Source organism: Coenobita brevimanus, chromosome 47, assembly GCF_032717465.1.
Source record: "Coenobita brevimanus isolate Jiangsu-jjx chromosome 47, ASM3271746v2, whole genome shotgun sequence".
Lineage (NCBI taxonomy): Eukaryota > Metazoa > Arthropoda > Malacostraca > Decapoda > Coenobitidae > Coenobita > Coenobita brevimanus.
In genome coordinates, this window is record NC_137000.1 from 1,426,561 (window position 1) to 1,442,595 (window position 16,035).

Here is a 16,035-nt window from a genome sequence, read left to right on the forward strand (position 1 = left end):
CCCCAACCTCTATATGCTCTTGCATCCATTACACACCTTCGCATCCTTTCATCCACACACCTATAATAAATCATTGCCTTCCTTTCATTCAGTTCATCATCAACCCTTCTCATCACTCGCGATGTATACCTGTGGATCATTTTGTGCCTGAAGAGGTTATTGGCTGTCACCAACTCCCTCCTGGCACAAATGTCCACTAAAGCACGGCCATTCTCATCTGTCTCAGCAGGCACACCCCACTCACCAACTACTCCATCCATCTTCACATTCCCTACTGTACCATTCATATCACCAATGAAAAATACTCTCTCATTCTTTTCAAACTTTCCCATGCACACTTCCACATTTGTCCAGAACTCTTCTCTCAGTCTGCTTGCATTATCTTGCACTGATGCATACACACACACAATTGCCCACATTTGTAGTTCAAGCTTCAGTCAAACCCACACAATCCTTGAGCCAACTGATCCATACTCTTATATATTCCCTATCCATCTGTTACTCACAACAATACACACTCCTTCTTTTGCCCTCTCATTCTCACCTACTCCCACACATATACCCCATCCATACTCCCAGTCTCTTACACTCTCATCTCTCCATTTAGTTTCATTTAATCCACATACATCCACTTTCGCACCCTTAAGCACCTGGACAATCTCTCTCTCTTTCACCTCATCATTTGCACTCCTTACATTCCACATCGCCATCCGTATCATGTTCTTTGTTCAGTCCTTAGTCGTCATCTTTTGGTCAGTCCTGTTCTGAGGCTTCTTGTTCGTATTTTTAGTTAATTGTTTTCCGGGGAGGGGCACTAACCCTCTGCCAACCCACTTCTTGTCACATAGGGAACACATGTCAGTTGGTTATAATGTTATCACCCAGCACTGTAAATGCCTTCTTGGTGTACAGGAAATCATTTGGCTTGCCACTCAGTGTAGAGCTATCCTAAAACAGAGTGCCACTGCATTAAGTGGGTGGATGATGGGCACCCCCATTTATTCCTAAGCAGAATAAAATGTCCACAGTTGACAGACATTGCAAAAAATATGTCCTCTGGTGGCTGAAGTGGTTAAATGAAAACATAGATGGAAAGTTCTATAATTATAACTTAATATCCATGCTGTGTTGTTGCATAACGAGGTACAATATTTGTTTTTTCTTATGGAAGAAAAGGTCAGAATGAAGGTAATAACGATGATTTCTATATTGGCAGGTTGATGAGCATGGGTGTGTTGATGGAGTACCTTACTCATTCATCAGTGTCCCCTCTGCCCAGTGTCTTTGTGGAAGTAGTTGACCCTCTGGCTAGCAGTGTAAGAGCTTTTTGATTTGGTGATCAGTGAATTGATTCCTTCACCACTGGGATTTATCTTCCTAAATAAAATAACTAGTACAGTATGGTATTGAAAGAGTTAATGGGGTCATTTTATATCCTGCTTATTACCATTTGGGTGTCTTAACCCCTGCCAGGCCGATTCTTTATAAGGCAGTTTACCTCCCCTGAGTCATTGTTTTATAACCAGTTTAAATTGTAACTCACTTGAATCTTGCAGCATGGTTCATGTTGACCTTCATTTGCCTCACAAGTGGCATTTATGGATCTGATAAAAGCATACGACAAAGTAGACAGGGAAGGTTTTGCACATGTATGGTGTAGATGGTAAGCTGCTAGGCGCAGTGAGGAGTATTATGTTGGTAGTGAGGTTAATGGGCATCTATTCAGGGGAAGGCGGTGGCTCGATTGGTGGAGAGGTGGCGTGCAGTCCTATCGGACCCAGGTTCAAATCCCCGTTGGAGCAGGGAACAGTTTATGGATTTGATTTTCATAAAAGCAGACTTTACCGATCTACCAGAAGACCCGCCGACATGTCGTAAAAATACCCCCGCTAATACCATTACACCAGTCCTGTATGAGACAGCCTTAGCATGTATTCAATATGGATGGTGGGTGTTAGCACTGAAGTGGTGACATATAGAGGTGTATGGTATGTAGGAGGACTATGGGCCTTGGGAACAGGCTGTGAAGCCTATGCCCAGAGTCGGACAAAAAGAAAAAAAAAAAAAAACTAAGTGAATGGTTCACGATCAGTGTGGGCGTGTGACAGGGTTGTGTGATGTCCCCATGGTTGTTCAATATGTATATGGATGGGGGTATGAGAGACGTAAAAACACAATTAATGGAGAGAGGGATGACATTGGTAATGAATGATGATGGCTGGAATATCTCAAATTTGTTGTATGCTGATGATGCAGTGCTACTTGCAAATACCGGACAAGAGTTTGGTAGACTAGTGCAGAGTTTTGCTGATGTCTGTGAGCATTGTGCCGTGAGAGTAAATGTAGAAATGAGTAAAGTGATGGTAATCGAGAGAGAAGGTGACTCCCAGTGTGATGTTGCAGTGAATGGAGAGAGACTGGAATTAATGAGAGAGTTCAAATGTCTGATTACAGTGATAAAAAAGAGAGGAAAATGTGCAAAAGAAGTGGAAAGTAGAATTACATAAGGGAGAGAGGTAGCTGGTGCTATGAAGGCCCTGATAAGAAACAGAGGCTTGAGTGTTGCAACTACACAAGACTTACATGAAGGGGTCTTATTGCCAACTATAACATATAGATGTGAGGCTATGGTGTGGCATGAAAATGAAAGGTCAAGAGTGAGAGCAGTGGAGGTGGGCCTGCTGAGGAATGTATGTGGAGTACAGAGAGTGGATAGGATACAAAATAATGTGATTCATGAAAGATACGGAGTGAGAAAGTCTGTGGACACCAGAATCGAAGAGAGTGTGCTGAGATGGTATGGTCATGAGGAGAGACTGGGTAACAATAGAGCTTTGAAAAAGGTATATCTGAGGGAGTTTGGAGGGAGGAGGTGAGGTAGGCCATGAAGGTTGAGGGATATGGTGAATGAGTGTGTGAGGAACAGAGGTATGGAAGTTGGTGAGGCTAGGGGACTGATGAGATCGAGCTGGCTGGATGAATGTTTTGTGAAGAAGTGCATGATGAGGGATTTGGCACCCATTTTTAACACGACAGCTTTTGGATTGACTCTGTCGGATATGTTTATGTGAAGCTACAGAATGTGAGTGAAAGTTTTTGGCATATCAGATAGAGCCAGGATTCCAGGGGCTTGAATGTTGAGTGAGTGGATGCATGGCCCATTTGAGTGGGCAAACTTGGGCTGTCTGAACATTGTTACTCCTCATCCTGCCCTAGGTTGGGAAAGGAGGTCCAGTTGATGACGACGATAACTGTTGAGTACTATTTCCTTTCTTTTAATTTTTTAGTAGGGAATTCTAAACTGTATATAGTCAGGAGAGACCCTTATTACAGATAGAGGTGATAAGAATTGTAATACAGTGAAGCATTGATATTGATATTGTACTTTACATATACTGTACTTGCAGTGATATTCCATAGAAGAATAAATTAGTTTAAATTTCCAACAGGTTTATCATAGTTGCTATGAGAACTCAGTCTCAGCTTGCTACTTCGAATTCAGTGGAGTTCCAAGACAAAAGGTAGATGAAATCAAACCTTTGCTCATGAAGACCCTTGGAAAGATAGCTAATGGTGAGGAGAAGGTGGATATGCAAGTGATGAAAGATATCCTATCAAACCTCATCCTGAGACAAGACAGCCGCCTTGAGACTTCACCCCATGACACCATTGCAGACCACATTATTGGTGATGTTCTGTATGGGGAATCTTGTGATGATGTAAGTTATGAGGAACCGTTTCCACCATACACACACTCTTAACACTCTGTCAAGCTTTGTAATGCTTTCACCACCATAACTACTATTCTCAGTCTTTAAGGTACACCCATGTAGCAGCTCTTGGCTAGCCTAATTAAGATCCCTAAGTCATTTTCACTCACTTGCCTGCCAGATGTTGTTGGCTTGGAGGGCTGATTTAACTAGTAACCAAGGAGACTCATTCTTTCCTCATTACTAAGGCTTAATTCCTTAACCTGTACCGAGCTGGGAGAAAAATAAAAACTGATATCCCTCCATGCCTGCAGTCCCCCCCCCCCCCTCCGACCAAGTGGGCAGAATACATCAGTATAAGATCACTGGAATGAGTTCATGTAGTATACCTCACTCAGTAATCTTGGACAAGAATGGCAAGTTGGAGACAGGAAAAAAGTTTAGCATGCTGTCAACATCATTACCAGACTTCTTAAGTAAGGGCTAGAGCAGGGCACGTTTCTCGGACTGCACAGATGCCGTCTAAGAAACATCTGTTTGCTACTACGGATAAGTCTACCGTATGTTTTGCTTTCATCTGGTAACTGACATATTGACTGGATCAAGTCCCTCCTCCCCCCCCAAGGAAGAAGGAAGATTGTTCCCTCCAAGGAAAAGCAAAATCAAGACAACAGAGGCAAATTCAAGATCCATTCATTTCGATTTGCCTGGACACGTTGCATATGAAAGACTGGAGGTCATAGGCAATAGGAAATATAGACAGAAGGAGATAGTTCCAGAGTTGACCTGTTGCATACATGAAGAACTCAGAGTAATGGTTAATTCTTGCATTAGAAAGTTGGACAGAAAAAGGATGAGAGTTTGTTCCTAGACAGATGCTATGTGCACGCTGTAGTGGTGGAGGGATGCAGGCAGACAGTTCAGAGGATCAGTGACCATTGAAGTACACCTAGCTATAGAAAAGAGATAAACATGCAGTAGTGTGGCAAAGATAGAGGTGGAAGGGAGCCAGTAAGAGGAGGAGTGTTAACGAGATGAAAAGCTTTTGACTCCACCTTGTTGAAAAGAGCTGTATGTGGGGAGCCTCCTGACACATGAGAGCTGTACACAGGGGCTAATAAAACCCATGTATAAAGTCAACAGCTGTGCAGGGGTAAAGAAGGCACAGGGTTAGCTTATCACACCTAATCCCTTGGAAGCAGGTTTTACGGTATAACAAGAGTTCTAATGTAACATTTAACTTTGTTTTCATTTAGTGGATGAAATTATTAAAGCAAATGGCATCTTATGCACCGTAATTAGAATTCAATTGAAAAATCCTGACTGAAAGAAGTATTGTCTGATTTGTTTCATATTTGAGTTACGGTATCTGAGTTGTGACGAATGAAACAAAATCAGAAGCCAGTTGGGCATCAGGTACAGAAGCTGGTTTATCATTGACATTCTTCTGACCAGTCATATTACTCATAACTGCAGCCAGCTCCCCCCTCCCTACCACATACCATAAGTCAGCTTTATCTTGATGATACTTTTCAGTTTCGGTTTTTACAGTATGGATGACAGTCCTTGCCAACACCTAATGCATACGATTCTGTTTGGTCTGATTTCACAATGTTCGTTTATGGTGGCAAAGATTTTTTTTTTTTTTTAAATGCTGACAGTGACTTTATTATTCTTAGAAATATATTGGTATGTATTTTTTCAAGTTAGTCTTGCAAAGTACTGTTTACCTCTACACTATGTACTATTTAAATAGTTTTAATGTTAAAGATCAGGTATACATTTCTATGATATGGTAACAGTGTCACAACCCAAAGCCAAATTTGAGCCATGTGAAGATTATTCATTGTATTTGAAGTACAGTATTTACAGTAAGACCTCACTATAACAGACTAATTGGGGCCCAAGCCTGTCCGAAAAACGCAAAATTCCGATAAAAGCGACATCCGGGCTTCCCCCTGCTAATCTGGACTTTTTCCGATATGTCAGACGTTAGTCCGGATCGTATGAACATTTTAAAACTGTTTTGACTACCAGTGCAGTACTGTACTGCATTATAACTTCACTACATTAATCAAATGGTATAATATATATAATAATACTGTACTGTACAATGATAAACATCTTTTATTTACCTTATTGTGGTGAGCATACCTGAAGTGTTCAGGCAGTCCGGACTGCTTCTGGCTTAATCGGACTTTTCCCGATATATAGGAATTTAGTCCGGTAGCTCCTCGAGTCCAATAAAAGCGAAATCCGGTTTATTGAAGTCCGTTATATCGAGGTTTTACTGTATTTTATTTTAATTATTTATTTATTTTTTTTTTTTTTTCAGTGTTAAACTTTCTGTTCATTTGCTCATAAGTCCTTCCCAGGAATGCTCTGTTATTTTCATACTGTACCATACTGATATGTAATATGCACTGATCCTGATTCCTCTGACAGCTTGATATGCGATTAAACAAGAAGAGTTGGTATGAGCACCTACTACGGGAGCCATGCCAGTACTGGGTGGATCTGCTGTGTCTCTACCTCACTGATGCCCCATCTGTTACTGTCAGAGGCATCCCATCCATTGCAGAGTCTACTCGCTTGGAGGAGGAGGAGAAGGCCCGAGTGGAGGCCAGGAAGGCAGAATTGGGAGAGGAGGGACTAAAGATGTGGAAAGAGAAAGTCGAGAAAGCTAAAGAAACTAATGAGGTCAGTATAAAGGGAAATTTTGGTTTAATGTATTATCATGGTTGATTGTAAGCAGGATTTTTTTTTTTTTTCCCCAGATATAAACTTACATTTAAAATTTCAGATCAGGCTCCTTGCTTTTTTTTTTTTTTTTTTTTTTTTTTTTGGGAAGATCAAGATGGGAAAGGCCCCAGGAATTGATGGAGTGTATGGTGAAATGCCGAAGTATGGGGGTGAGAGTGTTGTGGAGTGGATATGAAAGTTGTGTAGATTGGCTTGGGAAAAGGGAAGGGTTCCAGAGGACTGGAAATTAGGTATAATTATTCCTATATACAAAGGAAAAGGGGAGAGAGAAGTATGTGGTACCCATAGGGGTATTTGCCGTCTTAGTAAGATTGGAAAAATATATGGTAGAATACTTATTGATAAGGTTAGGCATACAATAGAGAAGCTAGTTGAAGAAGAACAAGGAGGATTTAGGAAGGGAAAAGGGTGTGTGGATCAGGTATTTGTTCTAAGATGTTTAGTGAAGTATCTAGAGAAGGGAAAGAAAGTGTATACTGCCTTCATGGACTTGGAGAAAACATATGACAGGGTAGATAGGCAAGGTATGTGGAAGGAATTAAGACTATATGGAGTGGAGGGGAAATTGCTGAGTGCTGTGAAGAGTATGTGCGAGGGAGGGAGGGCTACAGTGCGAGTGGGTGGTGAGCTGAGTGAGTTCTTTTATCTAAATGTGGGACTGAAACAGGGATGTATGATGTCTCCATGGCTGTTTGATATATACATGGATGAGATTGCAAAGAAGGTGCAAGGTAGGGCAGTGGATGTGGGGGTGGCTCTAGTGAATGAGGGTGAGGTGTGGAAGGTTCTGGTGTTGCTGGTTGCTGATGATACAGTATTGTTGAGTGAAGATGAATGGGAGTTGCAGGTTTGGTGAATGAATTTGGGACAGTGTGTAAGAAGTGATATCTGAAAGTTAATGTAAACAAGAGTAAAGTTATGGTGTTTTTGAGGAATGAAGTCACAGAATGCACAGTGAGGTTGGATGGTGAGGATATGGAGAATGTGAGTGCATTCAAGTATCTGGGTAATGTGATGAGTAAGGATGGCAGTTTTGGGGACAAAGTGCTTGAAAGGGTACGGCAGGGAAGGAAGGTTGTTGGTTCGCTGACAGCGGTGATGAGAAAAAGGTGAGTATGGAAGTTAACAAGTCACTGCATGATAGTATTATAATTCCTACCCTGACATATGGAAGTGAGGCGTGGACTTCGCCAGAGGGGAACAAGTCAAGAGTGTGAGCAGTGGAAATGAGTTACCTGAGAGGAGCACGTGGAATGACATGGAGGGACAGGTTGGCGAATGAAGAAGTGAAAGAATGTTGTGGGGTGGATGTGATTGAGAAAATTAGGAGAAATACACTGGTAGTTTGGACATGTTGAGAGAATGGAGATTGAAAGACTGACTAAGAGTGTGTATGTAGGTGAAGTGGAGGGAGGGAGAGGGATGGGGAGACCGAGGATAAGGAGGAGGGATGGAGTTGAAAGGTATATGAGGGAGGGGGGAGTGAGTTGGGGGGAGGGCAGTAAATGGTCGGTAACAGAGTGAAGGAGGCGTTTTGTCTCTGGCCACCCTTCGCGGGATTAGGGCGTCGGGCTATAGGTACATAACCACTCAGACTGACTCATGTTATCTAAACAGTATACAGTAATCCTGTAATTCAAGCAAACATTTTTCACGCGATTTCGGTTATCCACGAATTTTCGTACAGTAATTAAAACATAAAATTATAGTATTCAAATAAATAATTTTAACATATGAGAGAAATAAAATATAAAAATGCCTACCCGCTGCCAGTGCGCATACATGTGTGTGTGTCTGTGTGTGTGTGTGTGTGGGCGGTTGGTCTACCACGCACCACACAGTCAGATAGAATCTGATGGTCAAACCGTGCGTGACTGGCGAATCGTTATTTGTGGCTTATTTTTCTACCTTCCAGTGATTGCTTGCCTTGTTTGTCAACATGGGGCCTAGGCGTGGTGCTAGTGATGCATGTGGTAACACACCAAAGCGGACTCATAAAGTGATGTCGCTGATAGAGAAAGTTAAAGTGTTGGACAAACCTAGGGAAGGAATGTTGGCGACAATTCGCCGTCAGGACGATTCTTCGTCATTTATTTACATACCAGTTTATTTAGCAAGTACAGTACACTAGTTTTTTACTTACATGAGCTATTCAGTCCCCCAGAAAATTAGTTATTAAAGTATTAATTAATCAATAATAAGTATTTTTATAGAGTGACGGGGAATCGTCCAGGATGCGAATTGTCCTGACGGGGAATCGTCCATGTTTTGACGGTGAATTGACTTTACAGGGAATTGTCTCAGAACCCTATGTTTGGGGTGAATGAGTCAACTGTTCGTACAATAAAGAAGGCAAAACGTAGCATACGGGAGGCAGTGAGGGCTAATGCACCAGACTGTGCTAAAGTGTCTCCACCTATGCCTGTGCTTGTCATTTTTCAGTAAGTGTTAAATTTCTTACAATTTTGTTGTTTTTCATACTTTATGCTAGTTTATATGATGTATGTAGTGCATAATCAGTATTATTCAGATGTAATACACTTAATACACATGCGTAATTACGTGCACACATAGGCAGAATGTATACGTGAATTTACCACATGCGAAGGGTCTGGGAACATAACCCTTGTGTGAATTAAGGGATTACTGTATAGTGTATTGCTGTATCACAGATTTTTTTAAACATTTCCTTCGCATACCTTTTTCTTATCCAAAGTAGCCTGAGCGGGAGCACCGCTACATTTCGTATCGAGTAGCAAAACCAGTAACGTCACTACTTGTTTGAGCTAGTAACAGGAATGGGAGTGCCGCTACTTTGTATTAGTAGTGTTCCCAGCATTACTGTACTCCTGTGGAAGATTTTGTAGGGTTGGTAGGTGTAAGAATTGAGTTTTTGATGCATTAAATACAACAAGATTATTTTTACCCCGGTTAGAGATATGAGCCAAGTCAGACATTAGGTGTGCCATAGCCTCATCCCTTGTTTGTTGAAATAACTGCTGAGATGGACGTTAAGAGAACTAAATGGAAAGGTGAAGGGTGGAATCATCAGCGTATGAATGGATAGGGTTAGACATACAACTTAGAAGGTCATTGATGAATAAAAGGAAGAGTTGGTGATAGGACAGAGCCCTGAGGAACATCACTATTGATAGATCTAGGAGAAGAATGATGGCCGTCTACAACAGCAGTTATGGAATGACCAGAAAGGAAGGTAGAGATGAAGGCACAGATAAAAGGATGGAAACCATAAGAGGGCAGTTTGGATATTAAAGATTTATGCCAGACTTGATCGAAAGCCTTTGAGATGTCAAGTGCAGTGGCAAAGCTTTTGCCAAAATCCTGAAAGGAGGAGGACCAGGAGTCTGAAAGGTAGGTGAGAAGATCACCAGTGGAGCGTCCCTGATGGAACCCATACTGACGATCAGAAAGAAGGTTATGATAGGAAAGATGCTTTAAAATTTTTCTGTTAAGAATAGACTCAAAAACTTTTGAGACACAGGATGTTAAAGCAATTAGGTGATAGTTAGAAGGTTGAGAATGGTCACCCTTCTTTGGGACTGGCTGAATGAGAGCAAACTTCCAGCAAGAAGGAAAGGTACAAGTTGAAAGACAAAGGCGAAAGTGATTACCCAGGCAGGATGTAATCACAGAAGCACAGTTCTTGAGGGCAGCAGGAGGGACCCCATGAGGCCCATATGCCTTGTTAGTATTGATGCCAGTGATGACAGAAAGTACATCAGCTGAAGAAATTTTAATGTCAGACATGAGGAAGTCTGAGGGGGGGAAGTGATGGAGGAACAGCACCAGTATCGTCTATGGTGGAATTGGAGGAGAAAGTCTGAGTGAAGGGATCTGCTTTATCAGTAGAAGAAATAGTTACAGAGCCATCAGAGTAGAACCCCAAAAGGGATTGAGGCGTCTGGCAATAGATAGATAGATTTTTGAAGTATCTTTAAGAACATATAATTTGTTAATGTTTTGCCTGTGCGGTGAAGCCAAGAATTTTAAATCTGTGAGTCATGAGTGAATGGATATGTAACTGTTGATAAGTATGCTTATACACTCTCCTACACATCATCTGGATCTTGCCTACTTGATTTACCAGTGGAAAATAATACTACAGCCTTCATCATCATCATCATCCTGATCCATTTCTCCATTACAGTCACAGCTCACTATAAGATCAGGTTATGTCAAGTGAAAACCCATCGTATAGCAATTTCTCATATACTGAGGCTGATATAACATGGGTTCAGTGGGAATAGGGGGGAGGCCTATTACCATATATTTATTAAAAAAAGAAAAGAGAAAAAAAAAAAGAGGCTTGCCTTCGATGCCCATCATTACCACCATGCTTTCCACGAGGGGTAACATACTTTTCGGACATAGTTTCCAAGTCACAAGTTCAGTAATTCACACACAGAAAGTTTTCACTTCACTTTAAAATTACTTGCTGCACTAATTGTTATACACTGGTGCTGTTCTTTGGCATTAACAGTGGTGTCTCAATGGCATCTGATGCTCAAAATGGAATGAAAGACAGACAATCATAGTGAATGTAAACAATGGGATCAATCACCTAACTAAGAAGCACCATTATCAGCTGACTGGGAGGCTGTGTATGCACAGTATACATAGTTTCCAAGTCATAAGTGTCAGTCGTTCATGCACACAAAAATTATCACTTCACTTAATATCACACATTGCACTGTTTGTTATGCACTAGCACTGTCGTTTGGCATTAGCAGTGGTGTTTTACTGGCCTTTCATTCATGTAAAAAATGGAACAAAAGGCAGGCAATCACAGCGAATGTAAACACTGGGTGGCAATCTTGGCTCAGTCAGCTGACTGGGAGTCTGTGTATGCACGGTGGACAAGATTTACAAGCCACAAGTTTCAGTATTCACAGGCAAAATAGTTATCACTTCACTTACTATTGCACACTGCACTATTTGTTACAGATATACACTGTTATTTGGTGATAGTGGTGGTGTTTTGATGGCCTTTCATGCACAAAATGGAACAAAAGTCATGCTATCAGCAAGTGTAAACACTTAGCAGTTACCTTGGCTCAGTCACCAGACTGGGAGGCAACATTACTTTCTGAATGGGAGGCTGTGTACATATCATAGACATGATTCCAAGTCATAAGTTTCAGTATTTCACACAAAAAAAGTTATCACTTCACGTAAGGTTGCACATTGCACTATTTGTTATGCACTTTCACTATGTATTTGGCTATAGCAGTGATGTTTCAGTGGCCATTCATGCACAAAAATGGAGCAAAATGGCATACGATCACAGAGAATGTAAATGCTGGGTGGCCATCTTGGCACTGACAGCTGGGAGGCATCGTTTTAGCAACTTTGCTGTCGTTTCGCCATCGTTATTCCGAAAATGGGTCTAGCTTTTTGTTCATCGTTATCACGATCTATCACACAGCAAACATGTTTAGCGAGATTGGACTGTATACTGTATAGCTCAAAAGTATTTCTTTTCTTGCAGTTGCCACCCCCAAGTGATATGCTGGAGTCTGTGCCAGTTCCCAGTGTGGAGAGCATTAATTTCCATCCTGTGGCAGCCTACAGCAATCACAAGGAAACTAGTCCCTCACAGCCACTACCCGCTAGTCTTTCTCAGATCAGCCAGCTTCCCTTCAAGTTCCAGCTGGATGATGTTCACTCAAACTTTGTTGAGGTAACATTCTAGAGTTTGCAGTTGTGGATGCTTGTGTAGTCAGTCTTCACTTAAAGTCACTGACCTTTGTTATTGAAAGGAGTTTTTGAAGGCTTCTGATTATCATACTGCTCCAGTTATAATGAATTGTCTGTTAAATTAAACCATTTCAGTCTGATGGTGTCTTTAATGCTATTCTTGCTGCAACCAGATGATTTTATTCAGCTTAGGGAGGACCTGACCAAGGGATTAATGAAGGCCATATCTAACCTCTAGTTCAAAAAGCCTCCTGTAAGCATAGTAAAGTTACACAGGGTGGCCTGATTACCATGAAAAAGACATTGGATTCAGATGGTTAATAAAATTTTAGACTATGAAGAAACTGTGCTATCAGATTGAAGAGGTTAAATTTACTGTACATACTATCCTAGCTATAGGCCCTTATACCTCAGAGGGGGGGTAATATGGAACTGGCAGTTAAAATTTTTTCCCTATTGATGAAGGCATCAGTTGATAAACTTTTTGTATGATTATTGGTATTAGGTGTGCAAGAATTTATTGTCTGCCTCATCGACCCTCATATACTGTATCACACCAATCCTTCCATCATCCAATCCATTCATAACCCAGCAGGAGTAGAGGGATCCAGGACTAGATTACTCAAGACAGTTCAGGTGAGAGTGAATGGGCATCAGTTTAAGCCATCTTTACTGTAGATGATTCTTGATAGGCATTACTCTGAGCCACGTTTTCTTCTTTACTGCAGATGATTGCCGTGCTAGATACTTCATACGTGCCAGCAGCCCAGCGGCCATACCTCACACTGCTGCTGGATCTCATTTTTGAGTCCCCTATATTGCGCGGAGACATTCTCATCCCATATGAAGATGTTGTGCGAGAACTTTCTGCTGACACACTCTCGCAGGATGCCAGTGTGGGCTTGGCCCTCAATAGCCGCCGATTTTCTTGTGGATCCTACTGTACCAATGCTGCGGTAGTCATAAAGGTAAGAAATATCTAAATAAGACTGAAAAAAAATGTTGTGGGAGAGGTAAATGCTTAGACAGTAGGAGAGATACAGGAGGGTAAAGTAGAGCTAAACATTTTTGGGACAAACTTTAAACCTGACTCAGTTCACGATAAAGCTTCTTTAGCTGAATGAAGAAACTTGTGGCAGAACAGAAATACATTTTTGTCCCCAATGCCTTTTCTCTGTAGGAGTGATATATTGTACAGTCGACCCTCTGTCTTCGTGGGGGTTAGGGGCCTGAGACCCCCGCGAAGATCAAAAATCCATGTAAAATTGGTGCCCCCCTAAAACACCCCTAGCCCCCCATTTCCTTCTTTAATGAAAGAAAACCCCTGTGTACATGTCAATAAACACTTTATTTATAATTAAAGTATGAAAAAAATAGTTTATTTGCATAGGTGGATGGCCGCTCGCACCGCTCGTCACAGCTACACCCTCACCCTCCACCACCGTTACCAGGATTTTCCCTCCCGTAAATTGTCCAGCAATTCTACCTTCTGCAGCAGGGTCAGTACCTTCTTCTCACGCTTTGGGGTGCCTTCAGTAGATGTCTTGGCTGCTCTCTTAGGGCCCATGGTAGATAAAATGATGGTGTCACGGAGAGATCAGCGAGTACAAGCACACACAAGCGTGGTCACAGTGAGAATGGGTTTCGGGACAATTCGCCGTCAAGTCAATTCGCAGTCACAACAATAACAAGACAATTCGCTGTCAGGACTTTTCGCCATCAGGACGATTCCCCGTCATTTATTTACATACTATAATAGTCTTTTAAATATACGAGTTTTAAAAGTGGTGGTGGTTTATTGTTTTTATAATAAATGTAGTGACATCCGTTGAGGCTTACCCATATCTTTCCCCATGGTTTGCCTCCATTATGGCCGATCAGAAGAGCACGTTGGATATTGTCATTTGAGATGAATATATACTTGTACCTCTTCAGAGTCGTTTTAAAATATACCCAGGATGTTGTAGTACCAATGAAAATTAATGAAGACAGCTACGGGTGACGCTAGAATATAATTCAGAGTCAACTACAGCGAAGTAGAAACACGTTAATTATTGGCTAAAAGTGCAATGCAACTTATAAATGATATCCAAAGCCTATGCTATTGAATGAACATAGACTTTGATAGATCCCCTTGAAAATTAGTTATTAAAGTATTAATTATTCAAAAATAAGTATATTTATAGAATGACGGGGAATCGTCCAGGTTGCGAATTGCCCTGACGGGGAATCATCCATGTTTTGACGGCGAATTATCTCGGAACCTGAGAATGAGAGAGCCTGCCGCGAGAGATTCAAAACAATGCGGGGGTGGCGTGGGTGGAGCTGCGGGCGGTATGCAGCGTGTGGCGCGCGATTTGAATGTTTCCATTTTTCTCTGGACTTCAAAAAAGGTGATTTGGTTTCCCTGGTGACTAACCGCGAACAATCAGAACCGCAAACAGAGGAACCGCGAGGACAGAGGGTCGACTGTATTTCTCAAAAGTTATTGTGGTAAAAGACACTACCTGATAAGTATAGATAAAGGCATTCAAGAATTTACTGTATAGTTGATAAATTAAAAATGGCAAAAATCAACATTCATTGATCTGACTTTTGCAGGTTGAGATGGGAAAATATGAGCGTGGTGTGCATTGGCTGCGAGAGGTGCTGTTCCAGAGTCAGTTTACTGCTTCTCGAGTCCAAGTCAAGGCAAATAAACTCATCAACTCCATTGGCAAGAATAAACGCAGTGGACCCAAACTAGTGGAACTCATGTTCCATGATGTTGTCTTTAAAAATGGTGAGGCAAACCTAATCTAGGTACAGTATCCTTAATGTCTTCTCATTGTAACTGTTATAAGCGTGAGTTTTTTTTTTAAAGGTGTAAGTATATCTGGTGAAAGTGGGCAGTTCTTTGCACACTCAGATGCAGGTCTTGAAAGGCAACTTATTTTATGGTTAGGGGACACCACTTTCTGTCAGTTAAGTGATTGCCCCCTCCGTCCCTCCCTCGCTTCCTCCCCTGCATCATGCATGGGTATAGGTGTGGAAGGCTTTTGGAGTGAAGGATGAGGGTGGAAAAAAATAAATATCCATACAAACGTGCTGCTGGTGTGATGGTACGTGGTATGGAGCTGAAGGCTGCTGCTGAGAAGTTCACCAGGCTTCACGACGCCCTAGACTTCAAGGCATCCGAGGGTTGGCTTGTTGCGTTTAAGTTACGGCATGGCCTTACAAACCTTAAAGCTCATGGCGAAGCTTTGGACGCTAACAAGGATGGAGTTGACGAGTTTCGGCACAAGGTGAAGGGCTTGATCGACAGGGAGGGCCTCACTCTTGGTCAAGTCTACAATGCTGACGAAACTGGTTTATTCTATCGCTCTTTGCCAATGAACACTCTAGCCGAGGAGACGGAGAAGTGTGTACCTGGCCGCAAGCTCTCCAAGCAACGGATATCTGCTTTGTGTTGTGCCAATGCTAACGGCATGCACCGGCTTAAGCCTGTTATTGTTGGCCACACAAAGCAGCCTCAGTGTCTTCGTGGGGTGATGGATGTCCTTCCTGTCGTCTGGTACCATTCTTTGAAGGCATGGTTCACTGCCCAGATCTTCAAAGACTGGTTCCACCGCCATTTCGTCAAGGAGGTCATACATTACCAGACGGAGAAACTGGGAATCCCACGCGACCAGGTAAAGGCCCTCCTTCTCCTCAACAATGCACCTGCCCACCCGTGCGACAAGGACTTGGTGGCTGAGGATATCCGCATTAGGTGCATGTTTCTGGCACCTAATATGACTGCTCTCATCCAACCAATGGACCAAGGAGTGATCGTGGCAACGAAGCGCCTATACCGCCGGAAGTT

At 42.1% G+C, this 16,035-nt stretch overlaps 1 protein-coding gene across 2 annotated transcripts in view; it reads left to right on the forward strand.

Annotated features, from left to right (window-relative positions):
• Positions 1–16,035, forward strand: part of LOC145399037 (uncharacterized protein C05D11.1-like) — a 99,610-nt gene that overhangs the window by 64,941 nt on the left and 18,634 nt on the right. For both annotated transcript variants that reach the window (XM_080271767.1, XM_080271768.1), the window contains exons 9-14: positions 1,217–1,316; positions 3,450–3,719; positions 6,156–6,410; positions 11,983–12,174; positions 12,920–13,159; positions 14,793–14,973. In XM_080271767.1, the coding sequence (XP_080127893.1) occupies positions 1,217–1,316; positions 3,450–3,719; positions 6,156–6,410; positions 11,983–12,174; positions 12,920–13,159; positions 14,793–14,973 (1,238 nt within the window). The remainder of the gene's footprint in view (positions 1–1,216; positions 1,317–3,449; positions 3,720–6,155; positions 6,411–11,982; positions 12,175–12,919; positions 13,160–14,792; positions 14,974–16,035) is intronic.